General features: G+C 38.3%; 1 protein-coding gene across 2 annotated transcripts in view; it reads left to right on the top strand.

The window, feature by feature from the left end:
• Positions 1 to 22,130, top strand: part of cd109 (CD109 molecule) — a 36,969-nt gene that overhangs the window by 8,660 nt on the left and 6,179 nt on the right. For both annotated transcript variants that reach the window (XR_004849081.2, XM_023291551.3), the window contains exons 10-28: positions 591 to 700; positions 956 to 1,225; positions 2,220 to 2,321; positions 3,780 to 3,842; positions 4,306 to 4,485; positions 4,969 to 5,121; positions 6,559 to 6,630; positions 10,257 to 10,320; positions 10,420 to 10,546; positions 11,121 to 11,238; positions 11,475 to 11,588; positions 13,279 to 13,497; positions 14,828 to 14,969; positions 17,071 to 17,247; positions 17,843 to 17,924; positions 18,024 to 18,252; positions 19,991 to 20,162; positions 20,442 to 20,632; positions 21,940 to 22,095. Coding sequence is in view for 1 of the 2 variants with exons in the window: in XM_023291551.3 (XP_023147319.3) it covers positions 591 to 700; positions 956 to 1,225; positions 2,220 to 2,321; positions 3,780 to 3,842; positions 4,306 to 4,485; positions 4,969 to 5,121; positions 6,559 to 6,630; positions 10,257 to 10,320; positions 10,420 to 10,546; positions 11,121 to 11,238; positions 11,475 to 11,588; positions 13,279 to 13,497; positions 14,828 to 14,969; positions 17,071 to 17,247; positions 17,843 to 17,924; positions 18,024 to 18,252; positions 19,991 to 20,162; positions 20,442 to 20,632; positions 21,940 to 22,095 (2,741 nt within the window). In the remaining variant the exon portion in view is untranslated. The remainder of the gene's footprint in view (positions 1 to 590; positions 701 to 955; positions 1,226 to 2,219; positions 2,322 to 3,779; positions 3,843 to 4,305; positions 4,486 to 4,968; positions 5,122 to 6,558; positions 6,631 to 10,256; positions 10,321 to 10,419; positions 10,547 to 11,120; positions 11,239 to 11,474; positions 11,589 to 13,278; positions 13,498 to 14,827; positions 14,970 to 17,070; positions 17,248 to 17,842; positions 17,925 to 18,023; positions 18,253 to 19,990; positions 20,163 to 20,441; positions 20,633 to 21,939; positions 22,096 to 22,130) is intronic.

Here is a 22,130-nt window from a genome sequence, read left to right as displayed (position 1 = left end):
GCCTCAATGTATTTATTACATTAAACACTGAAACGTCAGAAATACAGGATTCAGTAACCAGAATGTTATGTCTGGCATTGTCAAAGCTTGGAAACAACACGTAAGGCCTGTTAATGCCCAGAAATTCGGTGTACCATTTCATTCATACTACATTTGAAATGTAACTATATATTGCTCATTTTGTATATTCTAGACTCTTGTGAATTACTGTGATGCTGCAATAGTTACTCAATTATTTGATTAGTACTACTACTTCTACTACTGCTTCTACTTAATGAATCCCCAACTATTTTGATTAAGCAATAAATTAGTTTAAACAATTGTTTAAAGAAAACAGTGTCTAAAGTTTCTAATTCCAGCTTCTTAACTATGGATATTTTCTACTATTATTCCTCCTCTATGACAGTAAACATGAGTCTATTTTAGGTTGTAAAGGAAAACAAGACATTTGAGTTTTTTGAGCTTTGAGAAACACTGACCATTTTTAGACATTTTACAGTCCAAACAACTAATCGAATAATTGAGAAAATAACCAACAATTAAAGTAACCTTTAGTTGCAACCCTATTTTGAGTGCTACTCGTCTTTCAGGTCTCACACATAACAGTTCAGTGAAGGTGTCAGTGGCAAAGAGCCGATATAAACTTTCCTTTGAAGAGTATCCCAGAATATTGAAGCCATCTTTATCTTTCACTGCCAAGGTGAGAAAAGCAACATTCCTTTTTGAATTTTGTCGTGTTTTTCAAATAAAAAAAATGCATTTCTTTATTCGGTTTAATGTCTGTTTTTAGTTGGGTCGAGACTATAGTTGCAAATGTGCTGCTCACCAGGCCCCAATAATGTGTATTAAAAAAATATTAGCCATACGTAATATGTTTTACACTATGCTCTTTATGAAAACATGTTTTGTTCAATTTGAAAAGCATACTGTCAATAGTTTTTTTTCAACTTTGTAGCTGAAAATATCTACATACAATGGCGAGCCACTGTCACTTGAAGATCAGCAAAAGACTGCTCAAGTGTCAGTGATGCAGCACGAGAAAATACCATGGGTTTGGACAATGGAGGCAACGGAAAGAACAGCGGCTGATGAATTACATACAGGTCCTTCAGGAATGGATTCAGAAGAAGTGAAATCTGAAGAAATGCAGCTTCCTATCCCTCCAGACGGAATCATACCACTCCACATTGAGACCAACAGTGAAACACAAGTACTCAGCGTTGATGTAAGTCACAAATTACATATAATGGAGACTTTGAAATGTAAATATGTAGGATAAAATTGCAAGAATTTTGGTGTAATTTTTGTTACTGGTAAATCCTTGTAAACATATTCTTTATAGCTTATTATTTACCTGTAAAACATCATGAACAAAATCATTGTTTTACAGGTCTGGAACTTTAAAATTTTCTTGAAAGTTCACTTGAAAGAACTTTGTGGATTGTACTAATTATGGAGTCCAGTGAATTGTTGACATGAGTGCAAAAGTCTTTCATTCACTGTGCAACACAAAAAAGAAAAATGTCAAATTTGCTTCCAGGTAAACATGAAATTAAATATGCATTTGTAAATGATTAATACACAGATATTTCCTTGGATCCACATTGAGCTTTTCTTAAAAAGATATTATCTTGTATTTAATTCTTATGAAGTTACGTAGCTCCACAAACCTCCCAAATAATTGGTAAACATGATTCAAAAATCTGTTTCATTGACATTTGATGCTACCTAGTCTATATTTTTTCTTTTTGGTAGAAATGGCATGTGCAAGTGCATTTAATTGTTGTGTTGTACTGCCCCATAAATAATGCAACCATGGAAGTATTCATTTTAATGCAGTACCCTTTATCGATAGGATTATTTGAAATGTAAAGTGGTGTGTCATCTGCACAGAAGGTGAACAAAAATCCATATTTACAGATTCTGGAAGCCAATCAGAAGCTAATTAAAATGTTTCATTATGGTTTATAATCATCTTTTTAAAACCTCATCCATTTTCTTTCCTTCGTTTATGATAACTTCATAATTAACCAAGCCATTAGGATTAAGAAGAGTGTTAAGATTAGACAAATATTAACATTGTATAAAAACAAACTAAGGTTTTTAAGTCAGATCCAGATGCCAAAGAAGATGTTATGCATCATTATTTAGGACCCAGAGAGAAGAACTACTGAGAATTTATGTGATTTTCGTGTGCTGTTTTTTTTTTTTTTTTTTAGGCTTCTTTTGAGGACAGTGAAGACACTTTAATGCTCTACAGAAAATACACATCCTCCCTTCAGACCTACATGCAGATTCATAAACCCTTTGGACCTGCAAAGGTAAACCTGAGGATTCATAGCTAGACTGTGGAACTTGTATGTATAAATTAATGTTATGCTTAAAACAAATTAGTTCACACACTGCTGATGAGGTGTATCAGTTCCAAGTAGATGTATTTATTTCACAGTATAGCACAGTTTTAAATCTGGTGTCAGTGGAAACATTCTTATGCTGGCGATACATTGTATGTTACCTAGTAATGGCTTGTTTTATAGAGGGGGTACAATAGAGACAGAGTGGGCTACAGCAATTAGCTGTATAGTGGAGCCAACTCCTGATTTATCCAAAAATGAGTAGAAAGGTGAAGCAGGAGTGGAGCTGAAGTGGGCCATGCAAACACCTCTGGGCTATGGACTGTTCTGCGATGGCATCCACCTGTCTCTCAAAGTGACTTCACCTTTAATTGTGCATAACTTGAAGTCTTACTAGGAATTAAATTGGTGAACTACATAAATATTCAGTCTCTGTATAGTTGTCATGGACAAGGACATTTGCTATAGAGACCAAAACTGTTTTTTATAACAGGCTATACAAGGTGTCCTCAACTTACGTCGCAGTTCCGATCCTTCGGATCAACGCAGGTCGATTTTTGCCGGTAGTCAGAACTCCGGCGAAAATGTAAACAAAGCCGTTGCATGCATCACGATATCTATCAGTTCTTCGGAACAGTCATGGATACCAATAACATTCATGCGTGTATGAGTCATTTAACAAGAACATAACAGAGTATTTTACACTGTTTTTAGAACTTAAGCATTTTATTATATCTAATTTAACTTCCATGGAGATGGCTTTCCTTTTCTTCGAAGCACTGCCATCAGAAGAGTATGATTTACGGGCAAAAAGTTAGCGAATGTAGCACAATCCAAGGTGGCGTACAAGCTACGAACATTAACAAAGCCACCTTATAGCGCCACGTGACAATGTGTTCGACCGCTCCGCAACTAGTTCACATAATAAATTCTGACATAACAATGAAATGCCGTACGTTGTAAACCGAGGACCCGCCCGTAACCAGTTCCAACGTAATGACGAAAAGCTGTAGGTTGAGGACGTCGTAAACTGAGGACCCCCTCTGTATACTGTATGATTGACTCACTTTTAGAGTTGGCTTGAAGTGGTCAGTGGAGGAACTGCAGCTTTTGACACTTTGTTGTTAACTTCATTTTTTAGCCTTGGATGATGGCACTTGTAAAAAACCTTGGAAACAATCAAGAAAAGTTTCTCATGCTACAAATTGCTGTTCAGAGGAAGGATTACAGATGAAGCTGATGTACCTAAGTTAAAACATCACAGTCACATGATGCAATTTACTGTGTCCTCTTGTCAAATGTTCTCATTCTTGTGTCTACTTATAAGTTTCTGAAATTCCTCTTCAATAATTACGAAGATCTTACTGAAGAAGAAAATTCTTTTCGATACGCACATACAACCACTTACATTTTCCCTCTCTTTAGGTTGGTTCACCCCTCCATCTGCAAATTGAGAGGAATTTTCCAATGATTGACCTTCACTACATAGTAAGAAACTTATCATCTACCCAGACAATGCAACTTTATTTCCAATGAAATTAAAATTCTATATTATATATTAAAATTATAAGTAAATTAATTGAAAATGTTATCATTTTTTTCTATCATCCAGAGATACTTATAGTAACTAAGTAATAAATATTTGTATTGTATGATTTTGTGACTTTATTGACTGTTCCCTTTTGGTTTTTCCTTTTTTTTGTTTGTTGTTTTTATATTTTTATGTCAGTTTGTCTTGTATTTGTATGGTGCTACTAGTAAAAAAAAATAGTGAATGCAGATTTAAATACAAAAATTAGCATTAAACACAAATAATAAAGTAATATTTGAGAACAGTTAGTAAAAAAAGAATATGATGCCCCTGACTAGAAACAGCTTGGAAACATAATAGATACTCATCTATCCAAGAATCAACTTCAAATGGTCTTACGTCTGTATTCTGTGTGTTAAGGTGAAATCCAGGGGTCAAGTGGTTTCTGCTGGGACAGGCATTCATGCTGCTAATCTGACTCTGGTCCCAGAAGTGTCCTGGGCTCCTCTGGCCTGTATCATTGTCTACTGTGTTCATCCCACTGGAGAGATTGTCAATGATGCGATTGATGTGCCCATCACCCCAGTTCTACAAAACAAGGTGATTCATTATTTCAGTTGTTTGTAAATGTTTTTCTGTATTGAACAAAAAGACCAAAATAGAATCTTGGTCAACCTGGCATCACGATTCCAGGTACTGTGAGTATGATGTTATCAAAGTGGAAAAAACAGAAAACACAAAATAAAGAACAAACATTGAATTCTTTAAAATATTGCATGACAGCATCCTCTGAGGGTCTTCTTTGTGTAACTCCTGAACCGCAAACACTGGCGACGTGGAGGGAAAAAAACACAGTTCATGAGCCAGTTGTCACACTACAGACACCCTTCTTAAGCCTTCAGATCTAATTATCAGATTAATAAATTCCAAAATTGACACCTGCACACTTGAGTTTAGATAGTCATTGGCTTAGTATTTCAAGAGTGAAGCTTGGGGTCAGACTTTAGGTCTTTTTGTGTTGGTCTGAGCCTGAGCCGTTGGGTTATCGCTTGTACAAGTGACAGATCTCCCTGTGACTGGCAGGTATCCCTGAGTTGGAGCAAAACTATGACGAGGCCGGCTGAGGATGTGACCCTGAACATCTCAGTGGCGGAGCCCAACTCTCTGGTTGGGATCCTGGTGGTCGACAAGGCAACGCGTTTGGCAGGATCCCACAATGACATCACCACGGAGACGGTGAGAATCACAGCATGTTCACTCTGTTGTTCTTACTCTGTTTAAGGTGAAATCAGTGCATAGTATGCATTGTGACAGCAAATCTGTTTGATTTTCATCCAAACCATTAGGAATTGTTTTCAACTTAGGAGTTAGTTGAACATGTCCTCCTCAGCAATAGAGAGGACATTATTGTAAACGCTCGCTTTTATGTACTAATTTTAGTGATGATGACGTCTCTTGTAGGGATGTTCCTAAAAACTAATTTAACTACTAATTAAACAGAAATACATTTTTCAAAGTCTAAAAGTAAGAAAACACATTTGAAATTGAGCAACATTTTATTGCATTGCCCAGAAAAACACACTGCATTTATTAAAGGTTAGCATCCACATGCCCACTTTATTTCAGCACAGCTTTCATGCAACCATTTAAAAAAAAAAAAAAAAATCTAGATCAAAATACTGGCAAACCATGCTAGTTTACCAGATGTTACCTGTCCCATGTTTCACCTTGCTGGTCTCAGCTGGTGGCAGGTGACTGTCCAGGTGGAACAGTTAACTGACATAGCACATTAATAAAAGATGTTTTAATCATTTAGTCAATTAATCTAACACATCTCTAATCTCTTTTTAACTGCCATTGAAACTGATAGGAATGCATTTTTTTAAAACAAATTTGAACCCTCTCTTCTTACAGGGCCAACTAGCAGACAATGTAAAAAAAAGTGCAGGAACATGTCTGGTTTAACAGAAACAACAGAATACCATTATTGACACTCAAAGCAGCACCAACATCATCACAGCAATGTGAAGTAGCCCAGTGAAGGAGACTCTGGAGGCTCAAGAGATACAGGGATTAAGTCAGCTCAGTTTTATTAACATATATGAACCACTATCACAACTTTCACTTAAGGGGCTTTACATGTAAGAACTTTTAAAGGTAAAAAATGTATGTTAAGTTATTGATTAACTTAACTCATTGTTATTGATAACTTTGTCTCAAAAACAAAGCAAGTGAAGCAGCTTGCTATGGCTTTAGTCTGACCCTCAGTCACAGAGATAAATCTAGGAGCCTCGAGTCACCTGTTTCCCATTGTTGCTGGTACAACATGCTGTGTCCTTTACAACAGTGAATACCTGAAGCTTCCATAACTCCCCAGAGTCCTCTCCAGTTTAGTATTTTCCAACAGTAGCAGGTTCCCAAATATATGTGCACGGCCCTCATGTCCATACATTTCCCGGTATATCATCCCCTGCGGGTACACCTGTGAAACTCAATCTGCCTCCCCACCTCAGAATCACTTCAGGCTGTACTGAAGCACCACAAGCTGTTTTATCTCAGCTCGGTCAAACAGGTTTCAAACAATAAGTGTTCGTTTTGTGTCCCTGTCTGTTTTGTTGGTCTTTGTGGGTTGTAACAGTAGCAGTTCTGAGATTGCTGGTGTTACTTTCACAGGTGCTGAAGGAGATGAAGGAGTTTGACGTGTCTCTGGGTTACGCCCATGGAGATCCATACTCAGTATTCAAGGTCAGCCTCCCCAGAGACGCATATCATGTTTGTTCCTGTGATTAAAATATCAACTTCCAGGAAGGACAGCATCCAGTAGAACTCAAACTGCTCAAGCTTCTTCCCTGTGTTACTTTGTTACTGCTCTCGATTATATTTACCTGTAATTAGTTGTATGTCTGTTTTCTCCCATACATTATCATTGCAGGTACAGTGGTCCCTTGACTATCACATTCCAGACCCCTCTGTGATAGGCGAAAATCCTTGAAATAGCAACCACATTTATTTTATTACCCTCCCCACACTCTTGTAAACCTTTCCCACACTGTTATAAACACTTCCTATGCTCTTAAACACTTTCTACACTCTTAAACCTAATTTTACCAACATATAAAGTTCTATATGGGTACTCACCAGCTAATATACTACAACTTAAATGATGAAGATGATGATGATGAGTTAGCTATGCAGTACTGATGATGAAGAGATGAATGCACTGCACAGTGAGAATGGACAAGGTGAGATACTGAACGCATGCTATACACAGGAGACAGAGGAGACTGATGCCACTGTTGCTGAGCCAATCAGCACCCAGCGCTGTACGCTACACATTTTATTTCGATTTAATATTCTTTTAATATGTTCTAATTATTATTTTTTACATTTTTTATATTGTTTTCAATTTTTTTAGGCTAGAATGTGCTTATTTTACCACAAAAATAATTAAAATAATATATAAAAATACCTATACACAGCAAAACCCCGCGATACCAAATACAATTTAAAAATCCATGATGCAGTGAGACCGCGAAAAGTGCGCCGCAAAATGGCGAGGGACCACTGTACACCAAAATATATATTATGCCTTTATAAACACTATTCACCCTTTCAGCTCTGGAGGTCTCTGTACCATGACCAGGCCATGCTTATTAAAGCGCAACCTGCCACACTTTTTCAATGACTGCAGAGCGTGGCACATTCAGTGAAAACGCTACCTGGAACTGCTGTGACTAAAATGGATACAGCTGTAATATGCTTGATTTCTGTTGCCTCAAATCTTGTAGGATTACGAATGACAGTTTTTAGAACATTTCCAATAACATTGGTGTCACTGATTTATAAAGCTGTCATTTATAGTTTTGATTAATTGGAAGTGCAACTCGATTTTACTCTGGCCTGCTGATGGAAACACAGAGACTTGATGTATTTCAAATTGCTCCTAAGTGTCTGTGTTCCATAGAGCCCAAGGTTGTTCACTTTGGCCTATATCTGTGGAGCAATTGTTGACTGAATTTGGCGTTATATTTTAGGTGGAAATTTTATAAACAGCATAGGGTTTAAAGAAATAACTAAGGTTTCAAAATATTGTCCAACTTAAACAGCACAAATATGTTGTTTGTAATTTCCCCCGAGTACAATGCAAGATGGAATAATTTGTCTGGGCCTTCCAACACCCATTAATAATCACCTCACCAAAAATACAGCTGTTTTCTGACCTGATTCCACTGTAGATAAGGTTTAGACATTGAACTGGCTTAGTTAAGATTGAGGGACTTGCACGGACAAAAGATCCGCTGTTGACTGATGGTACAAAATGTTAATTAAACAGTGACCTTTGCTGACGTTTTGTCCACACATCTATTCCAACTTCAGTCCTCTGTGGATTTCTTGACTTCAAAACAACATCACCTGATAATAATAAACATAATTATTGCTGCCTTTTCTCCATTTGCAGAACAAGCTGCTGCACTCAGTTTTCCTCTGGAGAACAATTTCCAAGTTACTTGCAAATCAAATCATTTTGCCAGATTGTTTATAAGTATTTGATTTCGTTTAATGCACTGATAGAAACTTCTTACATCAGTCCAGAAGTTATTTAACATGTCTGAGGAGCAAGTCAGTGTAAACTCGCCAGCATTCAATTACTGGCTTTTTTACCTGTGGCTTAGGTATGCTTACCAATCAGCAAAATTCCACAGGCTGAGGAGCCACTTCAAAAATATTTGAAGAATATTTGAGACAGACTGAGACATCTCAGATAAGATTTGACTTCTCAGAGCAGAAACAAGAGTTGAAACGCCACATAACCTGCCGATGAGCCAATTCTGAAAATATATGTAAGACGGTTCCATTGGATATCATCAGGCACCTTGCCTTTTCCCTGTAAATCAGCTTGCTGTTAAAGTGGCTGCTGCAGTTATCATTAGGGAAGTTGTGCAAAATTATTTAGTTTAATGCTTGCTTCAAATACATTAAAGTTATTGAAGTCATTCCACTGTATATTCTTCACAAGTAAATAGCTTAAGAATAAGAAAAAATGTGCAATTCTGCATCTACGCTGTTTCTTCATGTTACGCAGGTCGCACCAGCTTATGCTTTGATTGCCCCTCCGCCATCCCATTATTTTGCTTCAGCATTGCCACAGCTATTAATCCACCATGCATGCTGATGAATAACTGTTTTTGCATAACTGAGTTATGTTGCATTGGCTTTCAGTGATACAAGGCTTGATATCTGTAAAATGTTTTTATCTGAATATATATGTATTTTGTCCCCAGTCCTCTGATATCAGTCATACTTGGCACAGGCTGAACACTTGCTGCTAAATGGTAAATCCTACATTTTACAGATGTTCCCTAAATGCCTCACATGCTGGCTATGGTAAATGCTGCCTGGCAGCTGCAGTGCAACATCTCTGACAGGTTTGCGACCAAACAGTTATGGGAAAACAGTGAAAAGAGTGTTCTGATGTCAGAGCGGGGCACATTTTGCATGTCAATATCAGAGTTGATCATGTTTGTATAGTCAAAATTGAGATCACAGTTAGAATTTTAACCTCCATGATTGATTGTAGTGGGCTACTTTTTCTTCTTATCTGACTCAGTTGAGATCTCTGTCTGCACCTGAACAGTTTCTATCAGGTGTCTATCAGGTGTGTCTCCCTCTTTCTTCCAGCCTCCTCTTCTCTCCTCACTGGGTTTTTAACATAATCGACTGTAGATCATTTCATCATTGGAGCACGGTAACAGTTAAATTGACCATTTTACATGTCAAGCAGAGAGAGACTGAGTCAATGAGAAAGAAACAGCACTATTTCCAACCACAATAACTTGTGCAGTACTGCTTATACCAGCGATCATCGTGCACTCATCCGATGCAACTGCGTTAAATTTGAACTCGCACGCTCTTAAAAAAGGTTGCATATGCAACTGTATTGATCGCAGTCTGGAGACCTGTTATAATAACATAAATCCCATTAATTTATCAGAATAAAAAATGCCCATCTCTCACAGTCCACATAAAATGATGTGGCGGGCCTTGAGTCTGACACGTGCTCTACATGTATGTCAGCACCTGGTTGTTCCACCAGGTGGAGCCTCTTATTGCTTAAAACTGTGGCAACAGGCACCATGACAGAAACTTCTGTGATGTGTAACATCCTTTGGCCAGAGCAAGTAAAGTGTCCTACCACCCTTAGTGCTCACTCTTTCTGACACCTGTGTGACAGCTGATGCAGTAAAAGGACTGGGCTTAGGTTGGTGGTGATACCGATTTGTTTAAAAAAAAAATGACCCCAATCCATGACCTGAGCTTGGGACATCTCTAGTTATCATCATACACATCAAAAATGTGTTTTTCTTATGCAGACCTGTGATCTTGTGGTGCTGACTGATGCTATTTTGTACTACCATCAACTCTTGCCTGCAATGCGTAAGTGCTAAACAAAGCTTACCTCCTTCTACTGTCAAGTAATTACTGTGTGTTACCACAATGTGATTCTAATGTGACGAACACTTTTCTTCTAAACAGCAGTGAACGGAATATTTCCTACATTCGTGACAAGCAATCTAGCAGTGGAGCATCAAGAGGAACAGCAGGAGCCACACGAGCGCCAGAACTTTCCAGAGACCTGGATCTGGATGGATGCTAACACAGGGTGAAGCAAAACATAAAACTATAATTAGCCCGTTGCTGTTTCTTAGTAGTTTTACCAGAGGCTGAAAAAGAATGACATTCAGACAGTCAACCTAAAAGAGTAATAATAGTTTAGTTAACTAATTAGATGATCTCCCAGTTGGAAATAAGGTCAGCACCAGTAACTGAATAACTGAAAAAATTAAGCTTAATTTGGCAAAAATGTAACAAAAATCCTTGCTAATAAATGAGAAACGCACTGCCAGGCCAATTCAGATAATCTTAAATAAAACACTAAACACAGTGGAGCCTCCAGTTGAGACAGTTGAGTCTTGCTCTGACATCCAGCTTTAACCAAACTCAGACAACCTGCACCAACAAAAGGCATCGCGCACCCAACTCAGCAACAATCTGAACCAAAAATATGCTGTTTGCAACAAATCCCATAACACAGTTGATTATTTGCAGCGAGTTATGTATCAGAAACCACTTCTTAGTGCCAACACACACAACTGGATTTCATTTCAGGTAAGTTGCTGTTCTGTCCTGTTTTTCCTCAGTGTTTTATTTTGAAATACACTTTGTTGTTTTTGCAGCGATTCAAACACAAAGGAAATACCACTGACTGTACCAGACAGCATCACTAGCTGGACTGCCACTGCCTTTGTCATGTCTGAGAGTCTGGGTTTGGGTTTTGTGGACCAACCAGCCAAGGTATTTACATGGCTTCAGTGCTCCCATTGTAATTTCTGTCTATTCTCTTTCATTTATATAGTCTATATTACATAGTTTATATAGTCTCTAATTTAAAGCCCTTTTCATCCTCTAATTTCACTGGTGTTATATGTAGTAACATCAGTCCCAGTAGGGCTGTTTGTTGTACAGATAGTGATTCACTTCTGAGTAGCTGCATCACATGTGACACAGTTTTCCGTATGACCTTCCTGTAGCTCACAGTGTTCCAGGATTTCTTCTTGTCCTTGAATCTTCCGGCCTGCATCATCCGTGGAGAGGAGCTGGTGCTGGAGGTCATTCTGTTCAACTACCTCCAACAGCAGCTGGAGGTCAGTTTGCTTCACCTCACACATGTTGGAAGAGCTGCAATTCAACCGAACATAAACAAATATTTTTAAATGTGAGCTGAAACGCAGGTGTCTGATTTATGAGATGATGGTTGAAGCATCGTGACGCACTCCCAGCCTGGACCAATCAGGACTCTATGTGTCTCTGTTTTAAATTTTTAAAATTGAAGATCTTCATTTCTCTGTCTGCAGTGGATCGTTTAGTATTTTAAAACCTCTGGGAGAACTTGAAACATTCTTTATTTATTAATGTTTTTTTTTTAGTGCTAAACATGCAAAAGAATCCACAAGTCTCCTACTCAAATCCCAAACAGTTTTCTTCACAAGGATTGTACTGGTTGTGGTTTGGTCAAATTTTCATTTATTTACTTACCCCATTTATCCACTGCTAAATCCGGATTATTGCACCAAACATTGTGACATCTTGTGTTTTACCACTTTTAGTGCCCAAAGGAGCACAGAGAAAAAAAGAAATGCATGAATGTCTCAGGTAAAATAACAAGTGTGCCCATGATTTACAATAAGAAACTCAATTTTTTGAGCATTTATTGTGATATTTCACTTAAAATATGATTATGTTTATTAGTAAACACCCACCTGTGGGGATTGCTGCCCAAAGTGACTGAGTTTATTTAGAAATGAGGCTAAAAATGGAGCCTGGGATTCGTGTTGTACTGCTGTATCGTTGTGGTGAGGAGGGAGCTGAACCAGGCAGGATTTATGCTTGATACAAGCAGCCAAAAAATGAAGCCAGTTCAGTTTCTGCACAACCTTGCTGATAAACGTGTGTAGAGAATATGCTTTTAGTACATAATGTGTGACTTAAAAAGAATAAATGCAGAAAATATTTCACTAGAAATTCACTTAAGAAAAATAATTTTTGAAGTATGATAAGTATGTTTGATGTAATGATGCCTTTTTCATTAATGATGTCTTTATTTCTGAATTTTGTAATGAAACTCATTTTACAATGGATTTAATGTTGTTAGTTTGGGAAGCTTAAATTTTATATTGTAGAAATAGTATTGTTTCTATCTATAAAAGAAGTGTTTGGTTTTGTAAAGCTGCATTTATAATTTATCCTAAAATCCTGTATTAGTTTCTACTCTCAGATGTACGTCTCTTTGGATAAAAGCATCTGCTAAATGAAACTGCAGAACTGTATAATTGTAGTTTTCTCTGCAGTACATAGCTTTGTTAAATGTTAGTGGGAATGGTAATTTTACATATCAAATAACATATCAAATTCCACTTTAACTTCTACATTGCTCTGAGCTTGTGTTCAGTTCCTAACTGTGTATCTGCACTATAATATTTTAAAAATGACAAAGTTCACTGTTGACAGGAAGATAAAAGAACAAATGGAAGGACTTGTCACATTATGTATCACATCTGCTTTGAGGCTAACAATGTGACATACTGCACATGTCACCGTGTACCAGCAGTAAAACTTAGCAAGTGTTTGATTACAGCTGGAATGAATGTAGTTCACAGGATTAGTGGGATTTTTCTGTACAAAAGGTTAATATAATATTAAAACTTGTTATCTTTAACCTTTAAATCCTTCATCCTCGTGAAAGAGTGCATCAAATGTGTCACCTTTGTTTCCTCTCACACTCATTGTGTCTTGTTAAACGTGATCTGGGTGGACTCTCTCTGTCTTTGTTGTCAGGTCTCTGTGATCGTTGCACAGAGTGACACCTTCGAGTTCGTCTTCCCAGACAGCGAGGAGCTCCCCATGCCCACCGTCAGAGAGGTGAGAGTGGAGAGTGAGAGCGGCACGACCGTCCTAATTCCCATCAGGCCACTCATAATCGGAGAGATCCCCATCTCTGTGAAGGCCACGTCGTCTGCGGCGTCTGACTTCGTCCGCACAACAGTGCTCGTCAAGGTGCTGTGAGAAAATCACACAAACACACAAATAATGTGGCTGCAGTTCTGTAGCTCCATGTGGTATGAAAGAGTTCTTTTGGTAACACTTTAGTGTAACTCCCCTTTTGTAATAAATGGTTTAAAACACACTGTAATGCACTTGAAAGCTCATAGAAGTCTTTATATCATTAGTGGGTATCCGTAAGTGGAGGCTGATGTATAAACAAATGATGAGTCAGACATACAATAAAACAGTGAAACAGTCAAATACAGTTGTAATAATATTTGAATTTGTCTTGGAGAAGATAAAGGCTAAATTGAAACTATTTAATTGTCTATATAGTGATTAAAAATACTAAAGATGGTTCCTCTGATGTCTTTTTACATATAAATCACTGTGACAAAAAAACCCCAGACCACTGTGCCACACAGCTAATCTGCTAAGACACTGTACTCCTCCTTCAAAATACACTCAATGTGACCAATAGAGACACAATAGAAACATGAATTAGAAATACACCACATGGTAAAAAACAGTAAACATTTCAAACAATTTACTGTTTTACAGAAAATCTTCACTGTATTGAAGTCAGCAAAAAATGTAATTAATATCCAGAAAATTGCTGTTATTTAAAAGTAAAATTCATACAAAGAATTGAAAAATATGAAATAATTATTTGACTTTTATTTTACAGATTTTCCCTGTTTTGTTAAATTACAAAAAATATCTAGTAAAATCACATTCTCTTAAAATGTGTGACTGGAAACTGACACAATTTTATGTATTTTAAAAGGCTAAAAATATGTTTATTTTACGGATTGTCACAGTTTTTATGGTCTTTGAATGTTACAGTATACCAAGATGTTTTTTTTTTTTTTTTTTTTTACTTTTTGTCTGGGGCACTTGCTGCCAATTTTTCACAGTTTTTTTCAACAGCAAAGATAAATAATGAAGTGTATGAAGACTTTATGTACAATAATACCTTATGAATATGTTTCCTATGTTACCATATAGGTGGAATGGTCTCGAATCTTTATTGGAAACCATTTATTTCATTTTTCACAAGCCTTATCCAGGTTTTTAAATGAAAGTGAAGCTGCTGATGCAGTATGAAATTAGAGGTTCAGTGTTGTGCTCAACTAAACATCATTGACAGTGAGAGTTGAACCTGTCAGACTGAGTTAATCATGGCGTCTGCTGCAGCTCCAGAACAAACGCAAATAGACCGAAAACTCGACCGACTCTCATCTGTTGCTCCTCTGTAATCCAACAGGTCTTGATCTGGTTTTGCAGCTCTGCCTTGCCCAGAAATATTACTCACCAAGTTTGTTCATGTCCATTTTTTCAGGCCGAAGGACTCGAGCAGTTGTTCTCAAAATCGCTGCTGCTTGAACTTTCTCCATCTGAGTCAAACATTTCCAGAAACATCGTGTTCACCTTCCCACCAGATACTGTGGAGGACAGTCAGAGAGTCACGGTGACGGCTGTTGGTATGTAAACATGCTGAGGAAAGACCTTGAATCACAACTAGCCTGGATACAGATTCAGATCTCCTGAAGTTTCAGTTCAAGGTTTTAATTCAACCAGTGGGTTATTCATTTTTTCTTTATATATATATGTATGAGAGAGAGATATTTTTTTCAGTAGTGTTCAAAGTAAATAAATTTGATTTAAATATTGCACTGTTCAATTTTTTTTTGTTTAATTTTAAAGTAGTTTTGCATTAATTCAGTAGAGATCTGTGTAAATGTACATTTATTTTGACTGTTGTGTATTTTATGCAGCTAAGAATCATAGATTCAGAACCTCAAGAAGAAAATTAAACTCTTTCTAATAAAGGCATATAGACATTATTTATTGTTGCCAGGTCCAGCAGCACTAGCCTATAGACAATATGGATTATAATAACTAGAAACAGCTTCTTCACATGTGTTCATTAAGGAAGTTAATGTGGTACTTTTCCATGTAACAAGGTGCAGACATCCAGCATGGAACACACGTGTGCAGCACAACATGCAGCAGCAGGCTGAGGTCACACTTTCCTTTATGTTCAGGTGTTAAACATGGAGAATATTTATAACAGGTTACAGGTGAAGTACTGGATCAGCAGGGAGCAGCAGCTGGCTGTGGTTTGTTATGTGATCAGTGGAAACAAGACTACAAGGTTTACTGCTGACATTTCAAACTATCAGATAACAGCAGCTACCTGATAAGTAAACTGCAGTCTATAACTGATATGTTGTTCAATATATTTTTAAATCTGCGTTTGAGCATGAAAGCCTGAAAATTACCACAATGAGAACACACACCAGTGAATCAGTCCCCAGTGTGTGTAGGTGATTTAAGAAACTCATCATTGGTTGGTTGACTCAGTTTTGCTAATTAGACTCATTTAAGTGAAGGTCAGATAAAACCACACCTAAACTGCAAAACTGCCACAGCAGAGAGGGAGTTAAGTTTAGCAGATGTTTTCAAAACACCTCCAAAACGCTCTGAGGACGTTTTTAATGACATAGAAATGACTGAAATTCACTAAAGCGTCATAAAAAGGTTAATATCAGACTTCAAAAGCTTTGTTGAAAATAATCAACAGCCACATGTCTGAGGTTGTAATTTTTACTTTTAAAATTTAATTTATTAATGGCTATTTTTAAGAACCATGTCATTTTGAACAGATTACAAACAGATTTTATGCCCTGCTGGATCAGAAAGTTGTTTTCTGCTGCTAAAAAACACTGATCAGTTCTGTCAGCAATGTACTTTTAGTCATCAAAACTGTAGAGAAGAATATGGAGAAAACAAACAAATGGACTTTTGATGATGCCCCAGACTGCCTAGAAGAAAAATACGAAGGAACCAGTTCAGTTTAAGAAACTTAAGAAATTAGTTATTATTAGTTATTGAAGGAAAAAATATGAAGTCATGTGGGAATAGGCCCAAAACAGCTTTTGTTGAAATGCAGGCGCTCAGGGCATGTAGCTGCTATTAAATTATTCTTAAAATTAAAAATGTTTTTTTCTTTATCCAGTTTTAAAGAGCCCATGATGTGGGACGCCTTCCCACTTTTTTCATTTCCTGTGTGTTTTATGGCTGCTTGTTATGGATGTGAAAGGTCTGCAAAATTACAAAACCCAAAGTCCACTTCAAAAGGAGCTATTCTCTCCCACCGCAAGCTTTCCTCCATAGTGTCTAAAATGCCTTGTTTGAAGTCTGGGCTTTTTTCTGTTACTTATCTGCATCATCGTGTAACACATTTGCATCACACCTGCCGAACAGCTAGTTTGGTCTTAAGCAAAGGCTGAGCAGTCCACCAATATTTCCTCTCTGCTGAAGTAAATAATGGTTTTCATGAGCAACTAATGTATTATTTCAACATTGAAGCATGTGAATTTTTAACAAAAGCATTTTGTCAGATAGATTTTTCTTTTTAAAAGTGACTTAAGTGTGGCCTAAAAATCGACACACCTCCTAACCAAACAGAATTTCATTTATATAGAGCAAATAATACCAACATTAACAGTTCAAAAAACATTAATGTGTGCTCGGTCAGCATTACTCATCATGTCTGATTTGTCTTCCATGGTGGTGAAGGCGATATCCTCGGCCCATCCATCAGCGGTCTGGATTCTCTGATCCGGATGCCTTACGGCTGCGGTGAACAGAACATGATCAACTTTGCTCCAAACATCTACGTCCTCCAGTACCTGAACGCCTCCGGACAGGCCGACCAGAACACCGTGGACAGAGCCACGGAGTTTATGATGAAAGGTCAACCCAAAGATCACATCACAGTAACACACTCTGACATGCCCCTCCTGTGTGTTAACGGGGTGGACAAAATAGTAGGAACCCTTTTAAATGTGATACAGGTATACCACCACCTACAGGGGCCTTTAATGACAAACATAACGAAGAATCCGTCACCGTTTTAACAGCAAATACTGAAAATGTAGAAGATTTGATGAAAGTAGAATTTGTGGCAGAGCTGTTGTGTTGTTGGATTGCATTCATTTTGACATGTATACTAATAAAGTGGTCAGTGAGTGTACTGTATGTATACATGGTAGTGCAATAGTGTGTTAAACTATCACACAGAGGTTAACTGTACTGTACAGTGTTATTTGTGAAGCCAGTTGTTCAGTGACCTCCAGCTCCTCACTGACTCAAACATTTCCAGGTTGTGACCAATGATAGCTACAACCTTAAATGTGTTTTTCTTCCCATAAATTCACCTTAATACCTGGTATTAAGAGTAGAATATTTGATCCTACCAAATATTTTTAACATGTTTATTATTAGTAGTTTTTTTGGTTGTCATTTTGTTCTGACTTCCTTATTCTCCCTGTGCTGTCCTTCTCCTCAGGTTATGTGCGAGAGTTGTCCTTCCAGAGACTAGACGGCTCCTTCAGTGCCTTCGGAGACCGGGATTCGTCTGGAAGTACCTGGTGCGTTAGAAATGCAAACAGCAAGCTTCATCTGTGAACTCTTTTGGGACACTTTTCGGCTTCTCAGAAACCCTGACGGTAGAAACTCTGTGTGCACAGGCTCTCTGCTTTCGTGCTGAGATGTTTCCTGCAGGCCCGTCCGTTCATCAGCATCGACTCTCAGGTGCTGGACACAGCAGCGGCCTGGATTGCAGCCCAGCAGGCGGCTGACGGGAGTTTTCGGGAACCCGGCAGGGTCATTCACACCGAGCTCCAAGGAGGCCTGGACGGGCCTGTTTCCCTCACAGCTTACGTCCTGATTGCTCTGCTGGAAGACAGTGACATCAGGGTGAGAGCGAATAAATCTAAATTGTATGGAACCTTTTACACAGGCCATTGCAATTCAGAGTGAGATTTTAAGGGTTCACTGAAATGGAAAAAACTGCTTCACACAATTATCAAATCAGCAGCATCCATAGCTTAAAAAATACATACAGACACATCTTACTGCCACTAGATGAGTGGACATAATTAAAACAGCTTGGATCAATGTTTCTTGATTTATTGCATCTAGAATTATTGTTGTTAGCATCCCCTTTGGTTATTGGTTAATTCTATTTTTTATACATTACATGTGTCTGCATGATGATTATAAGACACAATTTTATTAAAGACACAATAGATAGAAGGCAATAAATTGTAAATGTTTGGTAGAATAGCTCCAGTCTGAACAGAAATGCAAAAAATACCAAAGAAAGAATGTCTGAATTTACTTTCATCTAATAAGTCATTTCTTAAAACCTAACTGATACTCCAAAGTTGTTTAAATCAATCCAACTGGACTTTAAGAAAGTTCCTTGAAGACGTTTCACCTCTCATCCAAGAGGCTTCTTCAGTTCTGGTGGTAGTTGATGTTGCCTCGGCTTATAACCCCTGTGAGGTGTGGTCAGTGTTATTCACATTCCGACGACCATTGCCAACACTGACCACACCTCACAGAGGTTATAAGCTGAGGCAACATCAACCACCACCAGAACTGAAGAAGCCTCTTGGATGAGAGGTGAAACGTCTTCAAGGAACTGTCTTAAAGTCCAATTGGATTGATTTAAACAACTTTGGATAACCATGACCTGGATGAATGAGAAACTACACGGACATCTAACTGATACTATTTATTGATTATTTTTAATTATGTTATGCTGCTTATCATTGTTTGTTTCATTTGTAATGAACATTGTAATTTTGTTTAGTCAGACAGACAGATAGACAGACAGATAGATACTTTATTAATCCCGAGGATAATTCAAGTTTTCAAAAGGTGCTATACAGATAGTTTTATTACTATTATTACAATATAGTTTTGTGTAGCATCATATGACCCCTGAAATTTAACCCTCTGAACTCCAAAACCCACCTCCAGGTTTGAAAGGCATGTCAGCTTTAAATAAGTGCCCAAATTTGTCTAGTTTTCAACTTTCCCAAGGCTATTGAGCCACTCACCTGTGATATGCCATTCTATCGGAATACCAGACCAAATCTAAGCTTAAAAACATGATATTTTATCAAAATCATTTTACTCTTTTAACATGCTGATTCTGAGTTGTTTTTGTTTTTTGAATTTTTGTAAAATAAATAATTAAAGCAATTCAACATTAGTTTTTATTTTGTTTCATGACATTATAAATATGTCATACTAGACAAAAGACAAATCATGGTTGTGTTGTTTCTATAGAAGTGTAGGACTTGATATTGTAGTGAAAAATGCCCACAGTGTGTAAAAGTGTGACAAGAACTAAAAACACCAAGAAACTGCTCAGAGTTCAGAGGGTTTGTTTGCTGGAGTCCCAACAAAGGGCCAGAATGAGGTTTTCAGTAGCGACAAACAATGCAGGAAGGTATAAGTTTCTCTATTTAAGACTTTGGTTCTGTTTTCCCTACAGGGATAAGTTAAGTTTGACCTTAATGAGCGGTCTGAAAGAGCTAATGTGGCTGCAGATGGCATTTAAATTACCGATGATCTGATCCCATAAATGCCGCTGAGCTGACCTCATGTCTCACACGCTGCTGCCCTGCTTCCTGTCTGTCAGGCTCAGTATGCGAGCGAGGTGTCGGCAGCCCTGATGTACCTGGAGGCCCGTCTGGCTCTGGGAGTGTCCAGCAGCTACAGCCTCAGCCTCCTCACCTACGCTCTGGCTCTGGACGGCAGCTCCAATGCCCAGACGGCACTCAGCAATCTGCTTGGACGAGCTGAAACGATAGGTAAGACAGCTGTGTCTGTATTTTTAAGAAATAGTTTGACATTTTGGGACACATGCTGATGTTGTATTTCTGCTCATATGTTGTTTTTTGTTTTGGTTTTTTTTTTTTACATTGCATCATTATGATTGACCAGGTCTATCACACAATCTGCGCCTAACTGTCTAACATTCTTCACTCGGCCCTTTTTTAATGTCTAAGACTTTGTTTTTAGAGTTTTCCAACATTCTCCTACATTTTCAACTCTACACATCTCTTCCCTGAATGTTCCTCTGTGAGCAGACGGAGGCCTGGAATGGCCCTCCACACATGGCGGGGTGTCGTCGTCGTGGCAACCTCGCTCTGCGGACATTGAGATGGTGTCCTACGTGCTGCTGACTCTGCACAGGCTGGCTTTGGTCTCACAGGGTCTCGGCCTCATGAAGTGGCTCAGCCAACAGAGAAACGACAGGGGAGGATTTGGAAGCACTCAGGTCAGATCCTAAAAACAGTCAATGTGATTTTGTAATTTTCTGCGCAATCAGCACGTGAGGGGCAAAGAAATGATTTGTAAATTATGTGGCAATCTACAGTTTGTGGAGAAAATCTAGCAGAACTTCCTGTTCAGCGTGTGTTGGTGCCGCAGATATCCAGCACATAAAATGACTTTCTCCTTGTTGTAGCAGCTTCTACTGACTATATGGGAAGCTGAGCGTTCAGAATGACTGCCTTTGGTCTTTTCTTCACGTTGATGTTGGGGAAGTAGAATCCCATCTCCAAGATCAAAGCTTCAGATTCATTAGTTGAAGTTAAACAGCTGGGATTCTTCTTACACATGGAGATATTCTAGTCTGCCAGCAACTGGTTCCACTTTTGTCACAATAGTTTTCCTCTTCAGTCGGCAGCAAAGCAATGAGGACAGGAACAACACTTTGTTCTGGAAGATTGCAGTCTTTCAGGACTTCTGTTGATTTTCTGCATCAATCCTCCAAATCTTGGACTCTGCTTTCAATAAATAGGACCGACCATGGAACTTAAAAGACCTGCCCTCATCCTAAAAAATGATCTACCATTGTATTTAGTGGCTGAGTTACCAGAAAGTCAGGTTCGCTTATGGAAACAAACTGGCATGATGCAGGCGATTACTTTAACTGGATAGAGATCTCAATGTTAGCATGATGCCACGATAGACACATCAATGGTAATATATGCAGTTGAAATAAACTGGAACACAAATGTCAGGAAACATTTGCCAAACCTTCAGAATCCTGCAACTTCCTCTTTTTCTTCTCCTCTTCTTTTGGTGCATTATATCATTTTCAGCAACAACAAAACAATAAAACCAAACTGTAAAGACAAGACTTTTTCACTACTCGTCAAATTGGATCTATGTAAAAGGAAAAATTCCCGTCCGTGTCACTTTAGCAGTAAACTGTGGTTATATGTCACATCAGAGGGAGACTGTGGCCGTCTGGGTATGCAGTGACTAAAAAGACGTCTCAGCACGCATGGACACTCACACGTGCACAAACATGCGTGACAGATGGGAGACAGAAAACATCTAAATACTGTCAGTGAGTCAAATACAGTGCACTCAATAAAGCACAGCAAGGCTTTGTGTGGCAGAAATTTACACAAAAACAGATGCACCAACGTGCAAAACGCAGGACGTGCAGCTACGCTCGGCTGTAAACAGGAAATCAGCAGTGAATATCAAAGCAACCGTCCATCAGAGACTGAGCTGGAACGGAACACATTCTCAGATGTGCAGCGTTTGACCCTGAATCTTGTTTTCTCTCAGGACACAGTCGTGGCTCTGCAGGCTTTGGCCACGTATGCAGCTCTGGGAGGGTCTAAAGACACCGACATCAGCATCAGGGTGAACATCAACACTGTGAACACCGTCGCTTCTTTCCACATCAACCAGGAGAACTACTTGCTCCACCAGAGCCAGCAGGTACACTGAGACACTTATCAGAAACACCAAGGGGA

This window comes from Amphiprion ocellaris, chromosome 12 (assembly GCF_022539595.1).
Source record: "Amphiprion ocellaris isolate individual 3 ecotype Okinawa chromosome 12, ASM2253959v1, whole genome shotgun sequence".
In the NCBI taxonomy this organism is placed as follows: domain Eukaryota; kingdom Metazoa; phylum Chordata; class Actinopteri; family Pomacentridae; genus Amphiprion; species Amphiprion ocellaris.
This window is presented reverse-complemented; position numbering and strand designations above follow the sequence as displayed.